Source organism: Lissotriton vulgaris, chromosome 5, assembly GCF_964263255.1.
Source record: "Lissotriton vulgaris chromosome 5, aLisVul1.2, whole genome shotgun sequence".
Taxonomy (NCBI): domain Eukaryota; kingdom Metazoa; phylum Chordata; class Amphibia; order Caudata; family Salamandridae; genus Lissotriton; species Lissotriton vulgaris.
In genome coordinates, this window is record NC_141693.1 from 1,228,681,175 (window position 1) to 1,228,704,374 (window position 23,200).

At 42.8% G+C, this 23,200-nt stretch overlaps 1 protein-coding gene across 2 annotated transcripts in view; it reads left to right on the plus strand.

Annotated features, from left to right (window-relative positions):
- ACTR6 (actin related protein 6) overlaps positions 1-23,200 on the plus strand; it is a 306,657-nt gene that overhangs the window by 175,767 nt on the left and 107,690 nt on the right. For both annotated transcript variants that reach the window (XM_086920320.1, XM_086920322.1), the window contains exons 7-8: positions 9,541-9,639; positions 9,729-9,807. In XM_086920320.1, the coding sequence (XP_086776446.1) occupies positions 9,541-9,639; positions 9,729-9,807 (178 nt within the window). The remainder of the gene's footprint in view (positions 1-9,540; positions 9,640-9,728; positions 9,808-23,200) is intronic.

The following is a 23,200-nucleotide window of genomic DNA, read 5'->3' on the forward strand; positions in this document are numbered from 1 at the left end:
CATAAGGGCGATGTAGTGTAGACAGATATAGCTTCTTAGCATAGTCTATGGCCAATTCCCCAGAACAATATTTGATGGGATACCTGAACCGTTTCTGCTTGCAAAGAGAAGAAAAAGAAACCAAAAAGAAATCCTTGCTATGTGTGTCAGGAAATAGGGTGCAGGGTGAATTTTGCTCTCCGATATTTGGTAAAAGTACAACCCTATCACATTGTATTTAAACCTTGTGAAGGTGTTTAAATTGTATAAGGCGGAACGCAATATTGCGCAGAGATGGGGAGCTGAGACGGTCCCATGCCGAAGGGATTGGGCGATAGACATGGATAGGGCAATGATTGCCGAAAAAGATGTTTTTAAACACAGAGGATGCCCCAAAAAGTGGGACCACAAGTGGGGGAGATGGAATAAATATAGAGGTGACTTTTGTGTATCCTCTACCATTGAACTACAGCGAGACCAGCGCCTCATGCTGGAGGTCTCCGGATTTGACGACACACTTATGCCCTGATGCAAAAGTCATACTGGCTCCATGATATGTTAACAAGAGGGTTGAGACACCTTTTGCAAATGTTCGTGGGCCCGGGAGCGGATTGCTGCCTAACAGTCCTGTTGTGCACAATTATGTGGTGGTGTGGTGGTGGACTGTACCCAAATCGCATCATATAAGCTGTATTTGCTACGTTTGCACAGTGGACCCAGCCATCGATTTATCAAAGTACTGTACCATGACTTTTCTTTTTTGCTCAATAAAAACTGTTTAATAAAAAAAAAGAAATGGTCATCCTCATCAATAGTCCCAAGGTCCTCCCGCCAGGCATTCCGTGTTTTGATAAGTGTGGTGGGGCCATTGGTCACTATTGTGCGATATTTTGCTGAAATTTTGTGTTCACTCATTTCTCCCATAAAAACCTTGGCCTCTATTGGATTAAAGTCGGGTATAGTATTTTAAGGTGTTATGTATGGGGAAAATGTGCGGCGAAATTGAAGGTATCTGTAGAATTACGAGCCGGGCATGTCAAATTCAGTTTGTAGCTCCTGGAAGGACTTCAGGGTATGGCCATGTAGAACCTCTCCTGTTGAGATACCAATGGCCTCCCAGCCCGCAAATCCCAGCAGCCCAGACAGTTGTGGCAATAAATCGTTGTGCCAAAGGGGGTTCTCTTTAGTCAATCTACCCCACCAACCCATCCTACGCAGCTCTTGTTGCCATGTCACGAAGACCGCATAAGCTGGATCACGTCTCTCACCATACCAACAGTCATTTAAGATAAGAAGCTGTGACGCGGCATGGTATGCCTGAACATCTGGAGTCGCAATACATGGATTGGAAAAAAGTACTCAGGACTTCAAGTGCCCCAGGTTGGCATTTAACTGCTTGAACCTGGTGGGTAGTATTGGGTAAGGGTGATTCTGAAGTTAGTAGAGGAGGCGGGGCAGAGTAACCATCTTAAATGCGATGGCACCGGCAGCTGAAATGCACATGCGCACTGGAGAATGCCACTGCCAGTGAAATGTGTCATCACAATCTTGTCTTGTCAGAGAGGTGCTTTAAATGAAAGATGGGAAGGGTCTGGTGACTGCTTGAGGCGGGTCCACTGCCATATCTACTGAAAGGAGGAAGTTACATTTTTCGGTGCCTTCCCCGCAGATCACAGAAGTGAATGGCTCTCGCTCCAGCTGCGGTATATGAGCTGTGACCACATGGTTTGTTTGTGCGTTGGGTCGAGTGCTGCAGAGGCTGAGAATTACGAGACAAAGTATAGACTTTGCTGAGCGGTAGTGCGAAGGAATAGTGGGCCGCCACAAGAAGGTGAAGATCCACTTCCTGCCTAAGCACTACCAGGGGAGGTGAGGGGGCGTGGAGAAGTTTTCAGTGGTCTTTTGCCCATGTTACCAGTATGTACATTAAATGGAGGTGTGCCCTGCTTCCATGCCCACTATGTACATTAAATGGAGGTGTGACCTGCTTCCATGTCCACCAGACTATGCTCACTGTTGACTATATCTAGGCTTTCCTGTTTTCATTTTCGGTAAATTCTGGTGGTGTTTTTTCAGTGTTTTCCACTGTTTATGGCACGTTTTGCTTTTATTATTGCTTTCTTTCTGCACTGATAGTGCATGGTATCTAGACAGTGTATGTAGAGTATATATGAGGTTCAAATACATTTTTACAAATCTAACTCATATAGTATTTCTTCAGTGAGTCTTTGGTCATACACGCTCGCTCCCTCTTTCCTTCCCATGTACATTTTTATTTGTGAAAAGGCTCTCAATATTGCCACTTGAGATGTGCAATGCCAAAACAGCCAGTATACAATTTGATAACTCCTCCCACTGCCTAGCTTTCCATGCCAATACTGGTACACCTGAAGATTGTGATTTACTGGGTCAGGTTCTGCAACATATGCTTGACCTGGGCGCATATGCCCTAAAAGTTATTGAAGCTTTCAAAAATTAAGCAGTACTTCGAACATTTCCCTTTACGGAAGGGATGTAAAACTTGTGTAGAGTACAGAGTACCACAGTGAGGCTTCATTGACTTCAAATTCCATGGTTGTTGAAGGGACATTTCTATGCATTATTGCAAGCCATTTCTCATGGATTGAAAAGAAAATCCTGAATCGCTCCTAAACATTTCTTTGCTTACCAAGTGCCAAGCATTCTAAGATGGAACATGTTGCAGTGCCAAACTCACTGAAAGCATTGCCCAGCCTACTCTCAAGGAGATGTTTCGCATCTACACCAATTACGCTTAACACTTGGTAGACAAGGGTGTTTTTGATTATGTTCACTACAGCAGTCATGTTTCCTGTAAAAATCTAAGAATGCAGTAGAGTGTACTTTTGTTTACATCACTATCAATATGCAGCCGAAAATCCTCACATTTCTTGCCTCATGGATAATATAGCATTCATGGTCTCTAGGACTGAGAACCACTGGCTACATGATACAGTTGGGATGACTCCTTCATTGATGCCACACAAAACAAAAAATGAGAAATATTTGTGTTTTAGTTCCCACGCATAATGGAACAGTTAACCAGAATGGACTACAAAGTCAAAAACATCCTTCATTAACTCTGAAGACTGTTAAGATGCTGCATACCATCTAGCAAGTGGCAAAGATGTATTGCGGGGAAGCACTTCAACTCAGGTATCGGTTTTGACAGGTCATCACACAACTTTTGCATAGATGTAGCTGACTCACTGCAAATGCAAACAATATCACTTCAATCTTTTTTGAACTTGGTAAGAACATTTTTTTACCATCATTCCAAGTGACAATGCGTTCCATGTTTACCAAAAGTCTGGTGTCATGTTTTCACCACTATCCCAGATGCTTGGTGACAGCGCTCTTTTCACATATACCTGTCACTGTACCTTGCATTTAATATATAAAGCCTGGGGTGTTTGAGGATTCACCTACCATCAATACTGATTCGCTAGAAAAGCGGACTGATGCATCAAAGGGTTTCATCCATTCTCTGTCTGTGGGTAAATGTGATGGTACATATTGGGAAAGATTCTTATGAAACCAACCATTTTACTTATCAGTGAAAGAATCAAATGTAGCCGAAATATCAAATATGATTTTGATATTTCCTGATTCTCTACAGTTTATAAAATAATTAAATGAGACCTAAAACATGCTTCCAAACCCTGCCACGTTAGTCTAAAAACCACAAAACTGAAAAAAGCAAAAGGAAGAAGAAACAATATTTTAGTGACATCCCTAAACAACAAAACTCAAGCAGAATAATGTTAGTCCAATCTTTCTTGCAGCTACCTTATAAAACAAAGTTACACTGTATTTCCCCTTCAGGAAGAAACAAAAATGACTCTTTCACTCTCCTTTTCTTTTCTTTGAATGACATTTAGTTTATAGTTGTGCAGGTGTGTTTTCAGTGTTTATATGTTTACACTGGTGAGGGCTATTTTACTTTCGGTAGTGTTTTATCAGTTATTATAGGTTTAAATCTAAAACAGGATAGTCTAACTATATCCTCTTATTTGCCAAAGTGCCCCTCTCCATAGAACATTAACCCCCATTTAGCAATTTATGATTTCAGCCTTCGAAGTAATCCTCACTTGTCCACACGGAGCTGTGATTGATTTTCAGTCCTTCACACAACCGTCCTCCGTCAGCACTCATGTGCATTGCATGTCCTCAACTGAGCTTCCCCTCCCTCCATTGAGCATAATCGAACTGCTAGTGTATTATATGTGTGAATGGAACCTCGCATTATCTGTTTTCCTAAATAAGCCTCACCTAACACTACCCCTATTAAGACTCACTGCTAAAACTGTCCCTATCTCGAGTAACTATCTGCTTCCCCTATAAGCATCATCTACTATCAGGGAGGAGTATGTTTCTTTATTCTTGTGGATCCTTGTCCCTGGTCATTGATCTTTATCTGCCATCTTATTTGAGTGTCATCTTGCTACAATGCTTAGCATCCAATACAATACTGTTTATTATCTTCCACAGCATTCAGCATTATCTATGGATCATCATCGATCTTTGCTGCCAATGTATGATCGTTTGCTCTGCTCTGGATCATCCTCTTTTCTGCCCATAATATTCACTTGCCCTGTTATTTGACATATATGTCAACCAGTGCCCTCCTTTGACCTGTATATCAGTGAGATCTTTTTGCTGCTGACTTGTCTGGCAAGAATGTCATTGTTTGTTACTACATTGTGTTGAAATACTTGCATCCATGGTCATGTGAGTACAGTCGTGGCCGGCATGGCTCGCTGGTGGAGAGGTAGGGCAGTCGCGCACGGAGAAAGGGGTCACGCGGAAGGTCGCAATTGGTGGGGGAAGGGAGAAAAAAATTCACTTGCCTCACCACCGCTGGGTCCCTCGTCTTCTCTGCTCCTGCTCTCCTGCTTCCGACACAGGAATAGGAAGTAGGCAGCCAGGCTCCCTCCCCATAGCCAATAACAACACTGCAAAGCAGTGTTGTGATTGGTCTGAGCACTGTGACACAGCTCTCAGTCAGGGGCAGGAGGAGTGGGCATGTTCTCCAAGCAGGCTGTAATGCAGCCTGCATAGAGAAGGGGAAAGTGCGCATGACTGTTTTGGGCGGCATGTGATGGCTGACCAAACAGTCATTGCGCACTCAAGAGTGGGCAACGACTCCTCCGTTGCCCTGCTCACAGAGCAAATCTCCCGCCTGCCCGTCCGCAAAGCAGCCCAAAACACATATAATGAACTGAAAGTTATTACCATTTGATGATTTTGTTCTCACCCTGCTTGAATGCAGTGGGGCGATGCTCTTCCACCAAAGCGGAGGAGCCGCCACTGTGTGAGTATCAGAACCCAAGTTGGTATTCTCTTGCAGTAGTTCGGGTGAGTGAGCATTCCAGAGAATTGCGCCTCTGACCAGAGTGTATTCCTTTAGCATTAATGGATGATTTTTCCAGGTATCAGTATAAATATAGATGATCATTTTAGATAATGTATAGAGACTTTCCTCCAAAAACAAAGAGTAGAGTGAATTTTGATTTACATACCATGTATAGAATTCCACCAACTTTGATATGTGAGCTCTAGTCGGCGGAAGTAAACTCTATATAAGTGCACATGCAATAATTGCATTGGGAAGAGGAAATGAGATCAATAATTTCAAGTCAAATGCATCACCTGTAGTTTTTGTATGAGTTGAATATGGCACACTATTTTTACAGACTACCTCCCATAGGACTCATTTACATTAAGAATATGTCACAGAATTATTTTCAGGTACAATGTCATATTTTTCAGGAGGAGAAAACTATGATTACATAATTTTTCTGTATATTTTTCCTGCTTTCCTCCTTGCTTGCCTGTAGTCCACAATGGCACTCAAAGTTTTTTTTTGTGTTTCTGCAAAAGTTGTGTTCTGACCAGGGAAAATAAATTAACTAGGTAGAAAGGAACTCTGGGGATGTCGACCACAAACAACTTTATTTAAAACTGTTAAAGCTCAACTTCTTAATCTACATTTAGTGTTGAAACTCAAATAGGCAATTGTGGACTTCCTTGGAGTCTGTGACATTATTTGCAATCTTTCCTTCTATCCTCAACTATGCAATTATATAATATGGTCCTTTGCAATCTAGTCCAAGAAACTCTGTTGGTATGATGAGCTAGAAAAGTGTTGCCAAACTAAACACACAAAATACATTTAATATATATCCTGTTTCTGTATGGTGTCACTTTCCTGGCTATCTTGAGGTTTATGTTTTATGTACATTTTTTCATTTGGACACATGTATATTTAATTTTGTATTTAGGATTTGTATATGTAAGGTTTAAAAAAAAGTTGTTTAAATACCATTAGGCACTGTGTGCTCTGGAATTCTTTTGCAATAACGACTAGTCCTTTTGACACTTTGAAGTTACATTGCTCTTGGAACAACGTTTATTGTTAGCAACAGTTTGTTAAAAAATGTATTGGGATGTGAAAATTACGTCAGGACTGGTTTGCTAAAGACATCTTGTGGACATTCAGAAAGTTGAAATTAGAATGCATTCTGCCCATTGCATGCCATTGGCTTTGTGGTTTCTAATTCAATATTTTCTTGCTTTCCATTTGCTTTCTTTATTTGTTTTAGGTTGTCCAGCTTCAGTTTGTACCTTCCTTTGCCCCAACCATGTTTACAGTATCCTTCAGAGTACTCCCTTTCTGTAAATAGGCCTGTAAATCTTGTCACATTTACTGTGCATTCAAAGACTGAGGTCAAATGTCAGGCATTGTCTGCTGAGGCCGATTGTTTACTTTTCTTTCTCCGACTTCAAAGTGAAAGGATTTATGTAAAAATCTTGCTGGATACTGGGGGTAGCAAAGACTTTTTTTCTAGCACATGACAACATTTAAATGAACTGTGCAAGTATTTCAGAATTAGAAGCACAAAGCAAATTTGTATTATTTCTGAAGTGTGTTGGAAACACAGTACTTTAATATGATCAAAACAAATCATTACACTAGGTGATGCAATTTCTACACATTTTGTTTGTGCACTGCATAGCTTTAGTAGTAGAACTGTATGTCTGAGCAAATGTAATGGCCATTTCAATTGAAAATGTGTTGTCTGTACTAGCAGTATGCTACCACATCATGAATTCTCCACACCACTCTACTCCTCACCACTGCACTCTACTCTGCACCGCTCCACTCTACTCTGCACCACTCCACTTTACACTACTCCACTGCACTCTGCACCACTGCACTCTTTGCCTCGCTACCTTACCCTGTGCCACTCTGCTCTATGCCAATCCACTCTACCCTTCTCCAGTCTAGGCCACACCAATCTACCCTGCACAGCTCCACTCAACTCCACTGTACTCTACCCCACTCTGCAACATTGAACTCTGTACCAATACACTCTATCCCAGTGCACTTTACTCTGTAACACTCAATGCTATGCCCCTGCGCTCTACGGCAATCCATTTTACGCCACTCTAGTCTACTCTACGCCACAGCACTCTACACCACTTTACTCTACACCACTTTACTCTATGCCATTTCACTCTGTACCACTCTATGCAGCTGCACTCTACCCTGTACAACTCCACTATACACCACTTCACTCTACTCTACTACCACCTACTCTACGCCACTGCACTTTATGCTACTCTACTTCATTCACAGCAAGTGACACACTTTTCCATGGCACACTTATTCCTGAATACGTTCATTTGACCCTGAGACTATAGTTCCAAACAATATTTTGAGACAGGGAATGGTCAGCACAGAAGTACCTGGAACCTACGGAGCAAAGCACACCGATCTGAGGGTGACATTAAGACACATTTACTGTAGGCAGATCGATCAGCGCTGGCAACATGAAGCAGTGCTGATGAGAGTAAGCAATCTTTCCGTTACTGAAATGCCAAGCTGCTGGTGAAAAGAGGTGCCAGCATTGCAAGAACTTACATAGGTGAGGTATGAGGACCGCCAGAGGATGACCTTTCACTAAATCATAGTCCTAAATCTCAAAGTGAATTACTCTCGCCGTTATTAACTTTAGGATCTTGGAATAATTCAGACCACAAGTTCTATAATATCAGGTATCAAGTGTGAGTGGAGTAGAACGTTGGGGGTGCAGAATAATGCTTGTATTTGTCATCTAGTTATTTGAGCTAGAGGTAGGATTGACAATGAAAACAAGAGTGTTACAACACCCAAATCGTAAAGCAAGGCTCAGGTTGACAGATCTTGCATTTCGCATATGTTTTATTTTGTTATGTTGTATCTGTACATCCACTGCCTTTAGGAAAATGCAATGTAGCCTTTTTAGAAGTTCTGCCAATGTCTCTAGGAAGTCTTTTTTATATGGTCCCACAGGGACACCAAGTCAATGTTGTGGATGCTTCTCTGAGGTTCTGAACCGATCTCTGGTCTAGATTATCTCTGCTTTTGTACCTCCGAGCGCTCCTCCTTTTAGATTTTAGTTATTTCTGTTCCCCATGGATTGCTTACTATTAAACCATTCTGCATATACTCAGTAGTGTACCCTGCAGTAAAAAAGCATCTTTTATGATTCCAGTGATGCACGATCCTTCCTCATCACCTCAAGAAACCTTGCAGGATTATGGCATTAAAAAATGGATTGGTGACCTTCCATGATGATCTTTCTCTTCCCTGTGTCACTTTTAGTTTTCATCTCTAGTGTGTTAGTCTCTGAGGAAGATGATGGTTCTTTCTCCTTTTTATTGTGAGTCCTCTGGAGGCTTCCGTTTATGACTTGCTGCCCTTCACAGCTTCATAATAATTTTGAGTATATTTAAACCATAACTAGCAGTGCTCATTTTAACTACATCTTCAATAACCTCTACATCACATGGAGAGAGGATATTTGTGAAATTAACACTGCAGAACGATGCAATACAAAATTGGGTTTTGTATCCGCTGCAGGGGCCCTCCTATCCTCTACCTAAGAAGAACATGAAATACCCACTGGTTACAATTTACCTAAATTGAAAAGGTTTCAGTGAGGATTCAACTGCAAGTAACTGAATACACATTTCTTCAATAAACATTGTGTTATAGGGATGCTTGACCTCGGCCTCAAGAAAGGTGGGTAGGGGGGATTCTGTTATTGGGAGTATCTGCGAGATGTATGAGTGTTGTGCAAAAAAACAATAAAAATATGTTAACAAAATAGGGATGCTTGACCTCCCCTGAACAGTGTATGTTCTCACTTCAGCCATTGCAGCCAGCTTTAACGCTGGGTACCCCTACCCCTCCAGATAAGCTTCCGCCAGCATCCATGCGCTCTCTACTGCATAGCCCCATGCTTGATGCTGTGATTTCCCCTACCCCTTGTTCTGTAAGGCACATTTTAAAAGCCCCAACTTGTTCTGCAATGCTTTGGTTTTTAGTAAGGTTTCCACTGTGAAAGCCCCCAACTTGCACAGCCACTTGAAATCGTGGGAGCCTTGTCAGGAAATCTGATTTTGTAGATGCTTAATGTTGCTTTATGGGGTACACAACGTTTGTCTTAAGTGAGATATCGGGTGACTATGAATAACTTTTGATTTTCATTTCAGGCAGTTGCATGTAATGGATGAAACACATGTCATAAATCAAGTGAAAGAAGATGTATGTTACGTATCTCAGGATTTTTACAAAGACATGGAAATTACAAGGTACGTATATCATTTTCTGCATATTGTAATAGTGCTTATTGAATTATCAAATAGTGCATTGAACACATGTAACAAGTTATGTTTTGCAGGTTTAAGAATGAAGAGAATACTGTTATGCGGGACTATGTGCTACCTGACTTCAGCACTATCAAAAAAGGATTCTGTAAGGTAATTGAACGCTTTCCTCTTTTAGATTTATTTTCATTCTATTTTGAGAATATGTTTGTGGAAGGTGAGAATGGTTTGCCTTTGGATTTTTCTTACGGTCTAAAGGTTTTTGTTTGCTCTGCATAAAATGAATGTACCTCCTTTTTGGACAATCTGATTAATCTAAAACTGCTTTTCACTATGTTTCTTAGGCTTTCATAATTTACACCACTAAGAAATAGAAGCATGTAGCTACACACATATTACAGAGGAGCATTGAATTGCATTTACACAGTGACCGTCAATAGTGTCTTCGTATTCATTGCTTTATATTAAATTCTGCTGTGAACCCTGAACGGTATGGTGGGACGTTAAACACTCTGCAGTGTTTTGTGTGTGTTGCCTTTGGACGGTGTCTTTCCGAAAATGTCTTGTGTATACTTAGAGCACAAATGACTCTTGCCCACAGATATATTGGATTTTATCACCAAGAAGAGAAGTCAAGTACAGAGACTTTTATAACTTGCCCTAGTCAAGTGGTGAGAGTAACCTCACCGAGGGTGGAAGCATTTGATTGCATGACTGTTTTTTATCCTTCGCACCTACCAACATATTTCAGGCATATACAACTGTTAATGTAAAAGGAGAGGGTGCTGGTTATCCTGTTCACCGTCTGAGCACTGAAGTCATACAGAACCATTGGACTGCCGCCTGAAGGATGGGCAAAGAGAACCATTTCATTGTCGGCTCAAGTAAGTCTGTCCTACTGGCAGTGGTAGGTGGGAAGTTTAGGAGGGAGGGTAGGTAGATGGGACACATACGCATTCATAGACACACACCCATACATTCACACACACACGCGCGCGCGCACATATCCATCACACCACTCATTCCCAAATATTCAAATATGCTCGCACGCACCAAGCATTAGTTTTTTAAAAATCCCACTCACCTACAGCTCTGCCTCGGAGATCCCAGGAAGGTTGAGACTGCTGCTCTCCCTCATTGGTTGACCTTTGGTCAGCCAATGAGGGAAGGCAGCAGACCCAGGCCTCGGAGGTCCCAGGAGAGTTGGGACTGTGCCTTCCCTCATTGGGAAGGCAGCAGTCCCAACCTCGTCACAGAGTGGGATGTGGTCATTGAGACTGCTGACCCCCACCCCACTCTGTGACGAAGTGTCACTCATTGTTACTTGGCTCTGGGCACTTCAGGGTTTAAAACTGAAGCTCCCATGTCTGTGGCAGTGAACAACGTGAAATATTTGCTGAGCTGAGGAGGTCACCCCCAAAGGAACTGTGACCTACTAAACCCAGCAAAGTTCAGCTCAGGCAGCCAGGAGCCTGCATATTTAGTGCATGTCTAGCTCCTGGCTGCAAGACCTGAAACAAAGAGTATCGGTCAGGCTGACCTTTGCTCAGCCTGACAGACACTCCACTTGAGGGGAAAAAGGTGAAGGGGCATGGCCCCTCAGCACCTGTGGACAGGCCCTGGTTGCCTTCTGGGTGTTGTAGGTAGGACACATTGCAACAAGATGCAGAGCAGATATTTGGGCCCGTATTACGGGAACCACTCCTGGTCTGCTCTTGTCAATGGAGCGGTTACACTGGTGAGGAGAATAATTTACTCCAGTGTGCAGTGATTGCTGTCCCACCCTGATGAGGCTTGTCCAACTCCTAACTCCTCTGTTCCACTCTGTATGGTTGAGGCTACCTCTCATTGTTTATGAGTATGAATGTCTGTTATCCAAAACCCTTTGACACGTGGAATCAAAAAGTACAATATCTAACCAAGGTGTGATCGGGTGAATTCAGGAGTAACTGAACCATAACTAGTTTTCCATCTGAAGGTCAGCGGACACTTCCTGTGTCAGAGTGTGTGAATAAGTTTCTGTATATATTCATTATTTTGCAACCAGTTTCAGGGGTTCACATGAAATTGTTCTTTGTACATGTAGGGGGCTCTCTCCAAGACTGAAGATGCACTAGAGCACTTGCCAAAACAGTCTAGAACTTTATTAGCCTTAGTAAATGAGTCTTATTCCTTGCCCAAGCTTCAGACTTTAACTTCATGTCACCTTCCCTTTTATTTTTCTCAAGCTTGATGTGATGCCATTCCTGTGCTATCTCGTCTCTTTTTGAGAACGGTTTCCCTCAATCCTAAATCCAGTGTGCAAGGGTTTGCACATTACAGGGACTGTTGCAACTTAATGGCCCTGACAGGTACCCATCAGGTTTGCCCCTGGTGCCTGGGATTGGCTCACAACTCTTAAGACCTGCAGTGACTGTGTGTCCATGAATGCAAGGGTCATGTCGGTACCATCCAAAGGTTGGTCTTGATTCCACTCCTGATCCAGAATCTATTCCAGAGGTCAATCGTCATTGCGCTCCAAATTCTTGGGAAATTCTGAGAACAAACATCCAAAAATTCAAGTGAGACTCTTCCTGCCACTCCCGTACACCAGAGAAGGCGCAAGGGCGTCACAATGCCTCTCAAAATCACTCCTGAAGTTGTTTGACATTGGAGTCTGTACCTTGCCGTGCTCAAACCTAGTTTATAGGCCGACTGCAAAATTGAACCAGATCAAAGAGTTCAGTGAGGCTATGCTGAGACACTTTGGATACCTTCCAACTCCTTTTGGCGTGCCTGTAGGCCCCATGAAGCCGAGAGGTCCTCAATCTGGGTTACTGTCAGTGGGTTTAGCCTCAGCACCATTTGGACCCTCTAAGCCCATCACCGAGCCTCTACTGACACCCTTGCAAACTCCACCTCCGAATCCACAATCTACATTAGTTCCCGGAACATCAGCACCTATGCCGATTACATTGACACTAGAAGACTAGGTGCAACTCATTAGGCTCTGAGCTGGTGCCTCCCCAAATTCGACTGAGGCTGCACTTGATGTCCATCGAGTAGCAGCCTTTGCCCACTCCACTCATAGTTACAGGGAAATGGTCCCAGTGCGCACTGTTTAAAGAACAAACAATCCTTTTTGCTCAATTTGAAATTAACAATAGACCAACAATTTGTAAGAAGGGTGTTGTTTAATCACATCCTCATCTATGCAGTGTATGACAGAGATAGTCTTGCAGTATATACAATGTGCCCAGAAGTGAAAACGGGGAAGTGGGGTGGGTAATGTGGTTTGGTGAGGGTTTAGGGTTTAGTGAGAGGGATTTAAAGATCCAGTGAGGTCACAGAATACATCATTTGACATCACATGTGCATAATTTACTACGCCACATGGAAAAACAATGTAAAACCTATGCCATATATATTGAAACACAGTAATAATAGTCTGTTGTTCATGGATAGGTAAATATGTAAAAAGTCGACGTTTCGACCCCTTATAGATGTAGGTTAAGTTGCCACCTTACTACGGGGTCTTCCTCAGGACTGGGGTGGGTGATGTGGGTTAAAAAGGGGCACCTAGAGCCAATAAAACGTAAGTTAAGCTAAAAGAAATCGCACATATTCAACCATAGACGTAATTATATGCCAATATTTACCAAAGAACCACCCAATTCCGGTGGCGTTTGTTCAGCGAAATGAAATGGGCCAGTAAGCTCCTCGTGACACAGGGAGAGCACGATATCACCTGAGGAATAAGGTGTATACATAAGTGGCCCATCAATGGTTGCCATACACATAAAAGTCGGAATCAAAAGTTAAATCAAGCATCAATCAAACTAAAATGGAAAAAAAATAAGGGGGGGCGTACACACATGCCAAGCTAATTGTTTACATCTTCTAAGGAGGGGGATAAGAAAACACTACCTTCCTTGTGTGTCACAATCGGTACAAAACCAATCCTTATCGTATGAAAACAAACTGGCTTCCCAATATGGTGTAGAATACCAAAACACTAGTCCCAAGACACATCCCAAATCTCAAAACAAACCACAACCAATTACCTCTTGTTAGGTCAGTTGTGCATTCCGATTATGAAGACCCAGGCAGCCAAAACAGCAGGAACCTGTTTCGGACTCATGCGATCCATCCGCAAGATCCTTCCACTACTTCCTCCCTTATCAACTCCTGGTTCAAGGTCTGATCCTTGCTCGGCTAGACTATAGCAACGCTGTCTACCTCGGAGCCCCGAATCTACCCTGGCAAAACTTCAGCGCACTCAAAATGCGGCTGCCCGGCTCCTTATGAGTCTCCCCACGAGAGCCTCTGCCAGACCAGCGCTCAAGGCCCTACACTGGCTTCCAGTGCGTCAGATGATAGAATTTAAGGCTCTGTGTACCGCCCACAAACTCCTCAACGGTCTAGGCCCTTCTATCTTGAAAGACATGGTCACCCCCTACAAGGCCCCCAGACTCCTGCGCTCGGATAACGAACGCTTGGCCAATGTCCCCAGATTTAGGAAGGCACGCACCGGCGGTCGACGCTTCGCAGTAAAAGTGTCCTCAGGATGGAACTCACTCCCCCGCAGCCTGCGGCTGGAACCCTGCCACCTTCTCTTCCGTAAAAAATTGAAAACTCTTCTTTTCCCCAAATAGTACCACTTCCCCCCCCTGGTCTCCACAAGTTTTACAGCGCGGGGATGCCTCCGGGTCACCAGGCGCTCTATAAATCGCTAAATAAATAAATAAATAAATAAATTATGAGGTTTCTGATTCTGAAAAAATGGTAATGGAAAATATATATGTTGCATCCATAATGCACATATTGAGGCTAAAGGGCTCAACTAGTAAAGTATAAACAAGCAGAGTACTGGTAAATAACTCACCGATCCTCCGTGACCTTGAGCTTCAATAATGTACTGGCAATCCCTGTGTTTTTATCTAAAAAGTGATCGTAACCGCACACGTTCAGTATAGGTACTCTAAACTACTCAAAAGGTTGTCCAGAATTTTAACAGACTGAGCCCTGCTACAGACTAGAGTGGAAATCGCTTACTGCGAGGGATGCTGCTGTCTCCGGAAAAAATCACAAGAGAATGACAACCGGTTACGGAGCGCTTAAAAAGGAAGCGTGCACGTGTCCCGGAAAGCGCTGCAGCCGCTGGATGCTAGCGACCAGCTGCACCGGACGGGGTCCGTGTCACTATTGACATAATGGAAAGACTAGACTGACGAAAAATCGGTCCTAGCAAAACACAGATCCATTGCTTTAGAAACGGAAGCTATGTATGCTCTTTCCCCTGCAGGTGAACGGCGACAAGCAAGATGACTGCTAAATCTATATGTGCTTGTACTGCTATGTCTCTGTACCCGAATACTGTATAATTACACCAGATGTACAATTTCCCGTTAGTTTTGTACTAACTGACATGCAGATATACTTGACATATATCATGACTCTATACAACTCAGCCACTTAGGAATGGTAATTCTAAATGATGCGCTGCTAATCTATAAGTTTTGGTTAGGGTATATGTTGTTCACCACATTCTGTGTATTGATAACAGGCTTTATAAATTCTTATTGGCTGTGCATCAGCTGTTATGCAGGTACACTAGATGTATATCCCAAGGCCACTAAACTAAGCCACTTCATAATGTTTACCTTATTTATGTGATGCTCATTCGGCACTCAGCACAGTATGTTCTACCCGTATATTGTGACACTGTAACCATCGCACACACAATATATTTCTAGTTACTCCATTTAACCCTTTGCGTGCGTCGGACGGCCCGTCACGGTGGGCGTGTGCGGAGGACGGCCGAGGCCGTCCAAACTACGCCCAGTCATAAATCACCCGCACCGCGGCGGAATTTTGCCGCGGTCAACTGGTTAATATACCCTGGGAAACCACTCTTTTCCGTTTCTAAAGCAATGAATCTGTTTTTTGCTTGGACCGATTTTCCGTCAGTGTAGTCTTTCCATTATGTCAATAGTGACACGGACCCCGTCCGGTGCAGCTGGTCGCTAGCATCCAGCGGCTGCAGCGCTTTCCGGAACACGTGCACGCTTCCTTTTTAAGCGCTCCGTAACCGGTTGCCATTCTCTTGTGATTTTTTTCGGAGATAGCAGCATCCCTCGCGGTAAGCGATTTCCACTCTAGTCTGTAGCAGGGCTCTGTCTGTTAAACTTCTGGACAACCTTTTGAGTAGTTTAGAGTACCTATACTGAACGTGTGCTGTTACGATCCCTTTTTAGATAAAAACACGGGGATTGCCAGTACATTATTGAAGCTCAAGGTCACGGACGATCGGTGAGTTATTTACCAGTACTCTGCTTGTTTATACTTTACTCGTTGAGCCCTTTAGCCTCAATATGCGCATTATGGATGCAACATATATATTTTCCATTACCATTTTTTCAGAATCAGAAAGCTCATAATCGGAATGCACAACTGACCTAACAAGAGGTAATTGGTTGTGGTGTGTTTTGAGATTTGGGATGTGTCTGGGGACTAATGTTTTGGTATTCTACACCATATTGGGAAGCCAGTTTGTTTTCATACGATAAGGATTGGTTTTGTACCGATTGTGATACACGAGGAAGATAGCGTTTTCTTATCCCCCTCCTTTGAAGATTTAAACAATTAGCTTGGCATGTGTGTACGCCCCCCATTATTTTTTTCCATTTTAGTTTGATTGATGTTTGATTTAACTTTTAAATTCAAATTTGTTTTATTGGTTTCAAGAAAAGACACAGGCAATACTTTGCACAGGAAGAGTACCACATGTAAGAAGCGTATGAGAGAGACTAGCATGTCTTCTCCACAGAGCAGACAACAATCGAGATACATGTGTCCAGCTATAAGTGTAAGGCAATAGTCACGTGTATTAAGCCTGTGAAAAGGACGTAATCTCAAGAACGCAAACCGAAACCAAGAACCCCAACCAGTGTGCCGGATTAGTGGATCTATCATCAAGACCTCCACATATCGTTTAACTCGTCTCTTCTGTTTGTCTGTGAGTGTCATTTGCGGTCTCTGTAAGGCGCAGTAAGCGGAGGTACCTTGGGCATGTAATTTCGTTAAATTCCTTCGAAAGAAGGGATAGTAATGGTAACCAAATTTTTCGGAATGTGTCCGCTGACTGTGTAAGAGTGGCCTGAATGCGTTCCATTCCCAGCGTGAACCAAATTTTGTGTAGCCAGCCCGTGTGAGTAGGCCTATTGGTCGTCCCCCAAAGTGATAAGATGTGTTGAGATGCAGCCTGCATGGCGATCCCCATTTGACGCCCTCGTATGGATCTCAGGGGGAAAGTGATCACATTGGGGAGGCCTAGGATAGTGTAGGCTAGAAATCTCGGGATTTCAGTGTCAAAAGTGCTGTCTATATCGTCTAGTACCGCTTTCCAGTAGTCCCTGACTTCTCGGCAATGCCAAAGGAGATGAGTCATAGTACCTCGTTCCCCACAGCCCCTCCAGCAAAGTGCACTACGAGTTGGGCTCCCTTTGTTTAGCCTGACAGGGGTAAGGTGCCAGTAAGTGTCTAGTTTCACCGCCGCCTCTCTGCTTGCAGTGTTGCGTGCCGTGTGGGAAGCCCTGTAGTATATGTAACGCCATTCCCGGTTAGTCAATGTCCTCCCTAGCTCTGTCTCCCACCGCTTCTGCCCTGCCGCACGACCTAACGCAGGCGGGGGTGAGAGCAGCTGATAGAGTTCCGAGATGAGACTTTTATCGGACTCCTTCATCACTAGTCACTTTTCAAAGTGTGTCGTACGCCTGCTTACTAGTGGGGCACAGTCAGGGTGTGTGAGCCAGTGCCGGAGTTGAAAATATTGGAAAAGTCGGGTGTGACAATGCCATATCCTTGGGATAGGTCGGAGAGGGGAAGAAAACCCTGCAGATCAATAAGATGACCCGCCGACCTGCAGCTGGTACCGCACCACTGTCAAAAGGCATGAGGGTCATTGCCCGGTGGGAACTCTGGGTTATCGAAAAGGGGAGTGAGCGGGGAGGGGAAGGTCGTAAGGCCCTTCTTGACGGCCACCGTGTCCCAGACGCGCAAGACGGTGCGGGTGATGGGTGATTTCTGAAGGTACCGTGGCCTGTCTTTCGAGTGGAGAAATGGGATCTTCCAGAGGGACGTCTGGGCCATCGCCCTGTCTTGGAACAGCCATCTTTTTTCAGATTCGGGTCTGTACCACTCCACGAGATAGCAGAGCTGTGATGCCTGGAAGTATTGCTGGAGGTTGGGGGTTGTGACCAGAGAAGACACCCAAGGGCTGCAGCACTTATTGTGCCACCCTTAATAATGTGGCGAAAAGAAAACGGGTGATTAATGAGCTGCGTCTTATCAATCCTGATGTTCTTTGTATGTAGGAAACCCATATCTCTTGGTCCAATCATATCCTCGATGGGGTTTACGTTGCTGGTTGCTTCAAAACAAACTACTATGAACAGAGGTATTGCGATTCTGTGTAGTCTGGGTGTTGTAGGATCAGGTAGGACGCGTGCGATCACTGAGTGTATAATTGAGGCAACTAAGTTCACAATATGTACAGTATATGGTTCTAATTTCGACGAGGCCGAAATGCTTGAGTTTTTAAATGTAGAATTGGCACAGTGGGCAACTCCTCTGATAATACTTGGGGATTTTAATGTGCATGGAAATGCCCAAACTTGGAACCCTGCTTTTAAGAATTATCAAGGCCGCAAGCCAAAGGTTTTTAGGGCATTAAGCCACTTGATATCACAACATGGATTGGTGGATGGGTGGGCAACGTTACAACCCGAGAGTCCGGGGTACACTTTTTTTTCCTCTCCCCATTCTAAATTGGTTAGATTAGATTATATATTTCTTCCCCGATTTCTTACTACAGGGGCAAGTATTCAAGTAATGCCTCACATTACTTCCGACCATAACCCTGTGGTATTAGACCTGACATATTGTAAAATGAAACGTGAAGTACGTGCCTTTACTTTTACTAAAAAACTAGTCTGTGATGAGCAATTTCAAAATCCTATTAAGGCATGGGTTGTGCAGTTTCTAGATTTTAATCGGGACACTGCTTCTCAACCTATGGTTTGGGACTCGCTTAAAGCGGGATTGCGGAGGTGAAATATGCAGCTATGGATGGGCGAAACAAAAAAAACAAAAGGCTTTGATAAATCGGTTTATTAAAGAAGTTAGTAAGGCAGAATGTGAGCTTACTGCCACGATCCACTCTCACACTGATCCCCGTACGGCTCAAACTAAGGTCGCCAATTGTAAAGCCAGGATTAATGGGATATGGAGCCAGGATATTTCTGCGCAATATCAGGTTTTTACAACTGAAAGATATGAATATGGTGAGGCAACAGGTATATGCTTGGCTCAAAGAATGCGGGGTAGGCAGGCAGCACAGCGTAAAGATGTAATTGAAAATGCTAGTGGGGGTATGGTGGAAACTAAGGAGGAAATCATGGAAGTTTTTTGTAGGTACTATCAAGAACTCTTTACTCAAGACCCTGTTGCTGAGTAATTAATCGAGTCTTATCTTCAGGATTTTGATTTCGGCAAACTTGAGTCTCTTGAGAGGGAAAAACTGGAGGCTCCAATTTCCATGATGGAATTGCAGTCTGCAATAGATGAGCTGGCATTAGGGAAAGCATCTGGTCCCGATAAACTCCCTTTGGAGATTTATCGATTACTATTTGAAATTATTAAAGAGGACATGCTTATTACTTTTATAACTGCTCAAGGTGGAAATTCCCCGACTTCTTGGGATGAGACTAACATTGTAGTTTTTAAAAAAAAGGCTAAGCCCTCTAGCTCTCCTGGGTCATATAGGCCTATATCTCTAATAAATGCTGACGCCAAAATATATTCCAAAATATTGGCAACTCGGCTAGTGCAAGTTGTCCCCTCCCTTATATCCTGGCAGCAACATGGGTTTCTTCCTGGTAGAAACATGATCAATCATATTCATAGGGTCATATCAGGAATTTATCTTTCTTGATGCTGAAAAAGCATTTGAATGTGTTACATGGGATTTTTTATGGGCTATAATGCATAAGATGGTGTTTGGACCGAATTTTATGCAGGCAATACGTAGTATGTATAAGCATCCAAGTGCTAAAATTTGCACTATGGGACATGAATCTTCAGCCGTACATATAACTAGGGGAACACGACAGCTTTTGCTATTTATATAGAACCATTATTACAGCTTTTGGAGTCTACTAACTTTATCCAATCGATGTCAATTGGTGAGCATAACATACGTGTCCTTGCTTATGCGGTTGATATCGCAGTTTTGACATCAGACCCTGCATCTGCTCTAAGAGAGGTAGAAACAATTACGTCAAGGTTTGGTCAGGTCGCCGGGTACAGGCTTAATGTCTCAAAAACTCAAGTTGTCTGTACGGCTGTGCTGTGTCCCTGTGAACCCCGTGTAACACTAGAGGCCAAATACTTGAGGATTAAAATTAGGATGTCTGTCCAGGAAATTATAGAAGTAAACTGGGCTGATATTGTAGGATCTGTTAAATACAACTTGAAAAGGTAGAATGCCTGGATTTGTCGATGGTCGGGCGTCGGAATGTATTAAAAATGTCTATTCTCCCCAAAGCACTTTATTACTTCCGGACAGTTCCTCTCGAGCTCTCGCGGACAGAATTAATGCAGCTCCAGTCTGTTACCGATAGGTTTATTTGGGGGTGGAAGAAAGCTCGTCTGGCATCAAAATATATGATGCTCCCACTTTCACGTGGAGGGTGGGGGGTTCCTAATATCTTCTTATATTATTTGGTGTGTCTCATACAAAATTCAAAATATATGTTAACGGGGGGGGGTTACACGACAGTTTGAGTCGCCTAATATCTATCAAATGATAGTAGGGAATACAGCCCGTGAAGCTATGTTGAAATTCTTTGAGCCAAGCTATTTCAAACGCACTAGATTTAAAATTATGATCGCAGCATATAAGGGATGGAAAATGATACGTAAAAATTTGGACATTGGTCGGATTAATTTCTATACACCACTAGCATCTACAGAAATATTCCCGGGGATATTTATGTTTATTACTTTTTGCCTTTTTGCAGGCCCATGTTTTCGTCCAATCTTGAAATCTTTTCTGCCCTTTGCTTTGGTTTGTTTCTGTATGTTATGAACTGAACAATAAAATAAAAAAATTAAAAAAGGAGAATTAATAAAATAATTAAAATCGTCCGAATTTGCTCTGTTTGTCTCTCCCTGGGCCACTCTTTCCATTTCCCTATTCCATGAGAAATCTCTTTTCTACTTGGACAAACTTCGCCAAAGCAATTGCAATGTAAAAGAACTGCATGTCAATGAGGAGTTCAAATGCCTCGTTCCTTGACCTTATTCCATATTTTAAAAAAACTGGCCTTAAAATCAATCGCCGCACACAGAACAATTTTTGACAATCCATTACAATATGGACACAGGTACATTTTGAGCCACTCCCGCATGTACATTTACCGGCATCATCCATTAATATGTTTTTGATTTTCTCATTTGCACGAGCAGGATTAATATATATTCTCACCTTTAACAATTCCAATCTCAACCAGTGATTCGGTACAGTATCTAGATTCGAATACCAGTTTTCATTTCTCCAGCTATTTAACTGAAAGTGCACAGACTCTTTATGTTTCAGGTAATCCATATCGATTTGTCTAGATTTTTCATTTCCCAATGTTTTTAGAATACTCTTCCGTTCTTCAATACATAAGGACTCTGGGTCAATAGTTTCCTTTAAATTCTCACAAATGAAGTAGAGAGTATTTCTAGTAGCTTTTGCCCACTTCAGACCACTCTGTTGGATCTCCCTCCTACACCAACAGGACACTTTCTCCACCTCTCCTGATCCTAGTGGTTTCAAAAATCTACATAGATTTACCTGAAAGTGTATGTTCCATGCTGGCCAATCTAGTTCTAACCTAATGGCCTGTATCATTGAGGAGCTGGGCAAAGAAAGAAGAGTTTTTAAACATTTCTCTTCCTCGTTATCCCATGAACATTTCCCTCCTAAACACAAGATCTCAGCTCCCTATTGCATCTGTGGAGGGATCATAGCCTTAAATGCTTTCAACACTGGTCTGTGTGACATAGCTCCCTAATTACTGTTGAATTTTTTCAACCCACAGATTCCTGCAAGTCCTTTTGTTTTTTGGGCCTGTAAGTGCATGCCCCAATTTAAAGCTCTATCGAACCATATTCCCAAATATTTTTATTCATTAACGACTTCCAATTTTGTCGTCTGACCCATATATCCAGCTATATTTATGATGCTTCTTTCCAAAACACAGTATTTGTTTTTTCCATATTTACTATTAAGTGTTTCGAAAAACAATATGTCTCAAATGCATTTAACTTTCTTTGCAGTCCTAGTTCTGTTTGATCAAAAATAACTAGGTCATCTGCATATAGTAGGCAAGACATATGCTTCCCATTTACCTTTGGGCTTGCTCCTCTTTCGGTTATTAATACCTTTGGTTAATCAGCAAGAAAGATTGAGAAAAGAAGGGGGCCAATCCGCAACCCTGCCTTAAGCCGTTATTGATTTCTATCTCATTAGTCAAACCACCTGCTATATCTTTAATAACCTGTGCCCAATTTTCACTATGCAAACCTTGAATGACTTCTAGGAGCTCCTCTGGAATATTATATCTTTTTAGCTTCTCCCACAAGCATTCTCTGTCTACTAGATCAAATGCAGCCCGGAAATCAATGAAACAGCAGCATAATCTACCCTGCTGTTCCACTGACTTCCGGGCTACAGCCCACAAGGCAAAGCAATAGTCGAGAGTTGAGTGCCCCTCTTTGAACCCTCCTTGTTCTACCGGGACAATCACATTTAATTCGACCCATTCCTTCAGTTCTCCCAGGATTATTTTGGAAAACACTTTCACACCAATATCCAATAGATTAATTAGTCTATAATTCTTTGGGTCCTTTCTATCCCCTTTTTTATGCAATGGCTTGATCATGGCTCCTCCCCATGATTTTGGAAGTGTACCTGAGGTTCATACGGCTGTAAACATCTTTGAAAAAAATTGGGCCCACCAGTTTAACTCTGTTTTAAATAAGACTGCAGGTAAATTCTATGTCTGGACTGGAGGCGAGGATTATGCCTTCTTTCTCCACTTTAATGCATAGCAGCGAAGATATACAACAAGACTACATTTCCCATAGAACAACGGGAAACTGTAGTGAGACAAAAACACAAGAAACTCCTGGTAACAACCAATCAACGGTCAAGCACCACTGTCCAATCAGGGCCAAGGCTTCCAACATAGTCCTTTCACAGTGTCCTCTCCTCCTCTTTCTTCGCTGCTACGCAGCAAGATAAGTACCCTTCAGGCTTTGTTGCATTGTTAACTTTATTTGTGACATGTTTTATTGACTGGCGCCGCTACTCACGCTGATTTTCTTCTCTAATGTGATACTTGTAACTTGGTATTTTGCTTGATTGCCTCGTGTTGTTTTCTTGACGTGTTGCTATGTATTGATGGCTATTATTTTGTACCCCGCGGGTTTTAACCGATTCTCTGCGCTGTAGCGT